The 2,500-nt window shown below is 49.9% G+C and overlaps 1 protein-coding gene across 1 annotated transcript in view; it reads right to left on the bottom strand.

The window, feature by feature from the left end:
* LOC133118851 (pleckstrin homology domain-containing family A member 5-like) overlaps nt 1-2,500 on the bottom strand; it is a 94,542-nt gene that overhangs the window by 38,522 nt on the left and 53,520 nt on the right. Inside the window, exons 5-6 of the mRNA XM_061229107.1 lie at nt 243-363; nt 8-112 (exon numbers count right to left, since the gene is read on the bottom strand). Coding sequence (XP_061085091.1) covers nt 8-112; nt 243-363 — 226 coding nt within the window. The remainder of the gene's footprint in view (nt 1-7; nt 113-242; nt 364-2,500) is intronic.

Genomic DNA, 2,500 nt, shown 5'->3' with positions numbered 1-2,500 from the left:
CCCTCACCTGCTTGTACAGCCAGCCACTCCTGACCACAGGGGCATTGGGGTTCCTCTTTATGGAGTTGGACCTCTTCCCAAAATTGTGAACTTTTTTCGAGGATCTTGAAGGCTGAGAATTGGAAAAAGAGATGTGATGTTCACACAGTCACTGATTCAGTGCACTCCTCAATCTCTCCGTATCCCAGCTCGTGCCCAGGGACGGCGGGGGTGTCAGGGGTCAGGGGTCAGGGGTCACTCACCCTGCCCGGGGGGCTCCCAGGGCGGGGGATGTAGTCCGAGCTGCTGGTGTAGTTGGAGGCGTCGGTCATGGTGCTGATGGGGCGGTCCTTCTTCTCGCTGGCCGGTGCTTTGGGAGCTGGTCTGCGCCGAACAAAACAAAACCCCAAACTCACACGCAGAACACATCCACAGCTGCAGGGGAGGTGCGCGAAAAGGTGTCCCATTTTCTCCGTCTCTAATCTCCAGAGAGCTCACACCCTCACCTGAGCTCTTTATAGGCCCAGATCTGTGATCTGTGACTCCTGCTTGTTCAGAGAACACTTCCAGCTCCCTGTCCTGTCCCAGTTCTCTCTTTCGGAGAGAATAACCGCAATCGCAGGTCTGTCCGACTGCCCACGTGCCCACATGTGTCCTCTCAAACACGCGCACGCGCTCAGAAACGAGGTGACAGTGGGTCAAATTGCTCTTCAAGCTTCGAATGTCCAAAAATGTACCCTGACAGTACAGTAATGTTCTCTCTGGGTGAACCATGAGTATGTTTCCAGAGTTATATATTGCTGGCGAGGGGAACATTTCTGTGTACCTACAGAGTACCATTTGTACCGGTTTAGGTACTTTTCCTGCCTTTATTTCTGAGAGTGCAGCCAGACAAAAGGAGTCAATGACGAGCTACTGCCTGAAGATGGAGGACAAACAGATCGACAGACAGACAGACCAAATGACAGACAGACAGACAGACCAAACGACAGACAGACAGACAGACAGACCAAACGACAGACAGACAGACAGACACTGGTCCTCTCAGCACTGTGACGGTGTCGAATGTAATCCCATCATACATAAATCCATTTGGACTCAAATACTTTTCTGTGTTCAATTGCTCTCGCCTGGTGCGACTAAGCCGACCAAGGCAAGGACCAGAAGGGCGGGGGTTGTACTTCCTCACAGCATTCCGCAGTTCCAGTACACCAGACGAGCTCAATAGAGCGAAGAGAAGTATTTGAATCCAAAACAATTGCGCGGCATGTCTGCACATTAAACACGGAAATATGAGAATCAATGAAGTGCGCTGAGGAACCCAAGCGATTCCTCACGCCACACAGACCCCCTCAGGGCACCTCATCGGGCGGACAAGCGCAGCCAGGGTGAAGTCTAAGCACAGTCAAGCGGGAGGATGAGAGGAAGCCAACAAGCGCTCAAAAAAAAAACCAAAACAGGGTCATCGCTTAAAGAGCGCTCACCCGTTCAACGACAGCAAATACAAAACAATAACAACTCCGAGGAGAGGACCGTGAAATCTTTACTCAAGTCAGGAGCACCCGACACTCAGAAACAAAATGGCTCCAATAGGAACCCTGTGATTCCGTTGAAGAACCCTGTCGAGTTCAAGGGCTCTTTCTCCGGTAAAATGGTTCTCTGACTGGGAGTTTTCACACTTCACAGAGTGTTACATAAATCATTAAGAAGGGTTCCGCTGTGGAATCAAGCCAAAGAACCCTTTCAGAATCTCTTTTTTTTTTTTTTTTTCAAGTGTAGCTAATGTACTGGACCACAGAATACCATTCTGCACTGCACCCAGCAGTACCATAATGAACCAGTGCACTGGATCACACTACACCCGAATGGGTATCGCGTGTTGTAAGGTGCTTCCTGTAGGACTCAGGTAGTAAGGGTCAAAGGTCACCCACAGCGAGTGAAGGTTAAGATGTCCGGTTCGAGGAGGACCCTTCATAAAATGAAACCCGGCACGGTGCAGCAAGGCACTCGGATTCCAGCTCTGCATTTACATCTTCACACACAGCGTGGTCCTTTGGATTTAAATTATTATTATTATTCATGAATTATTTATGTCCGACAATCAGACTGAATTCTGAGTTCTGGTTGCCTGGCACCGAGGGATTGAGACCAGGCACAGGGCCATGGAGGCACTCTGGTCCGTCACAAAATGGCCGCCAGTACCCAGCGTTTACAGTTAGGCGTAATGAAATGCGTGATGTGGTCGACCTTAAAGTGTGCGCCCGTCCCTGGGATTTTCAGACTTTAAGAACTGTCAGCACACGGGCGGATCATTTTTGGAAGCGTTGCCGTACGGAGGACAGTTTCGGGAAATTTCTCAGACTTGCAAACTAATTTCATCATTGTGGCTTCGGGGAGAGCAGGGGAATGAGTTCTCAAAAGGGACAGCAACACGAAGAGCATGAATCAGACCGAAAAATCTACCGAAAAAAAAGAATCCTCTCTCACTCTTTCGTTCCTGCTCCTCGATCATGAGGGCAGG

Source organism: Conger conger, chromosome 19, assembly GCF_963514075.1.
Source record: "Conger conger chromosome 19, fConCon1.1, whole genome shotgun sequence".
NCBI classification, from domain to species: domain Eukaryota; kingdom Metazoa; phylum Chordata; class Actinopteri; order Anguilliformes; family Congridae; genus Conger; species Conger conger.
Note: the sequence above shows the minus strand (reverse complement) of the source record. Positions and strands in the feature narration are given on the sequence as shown.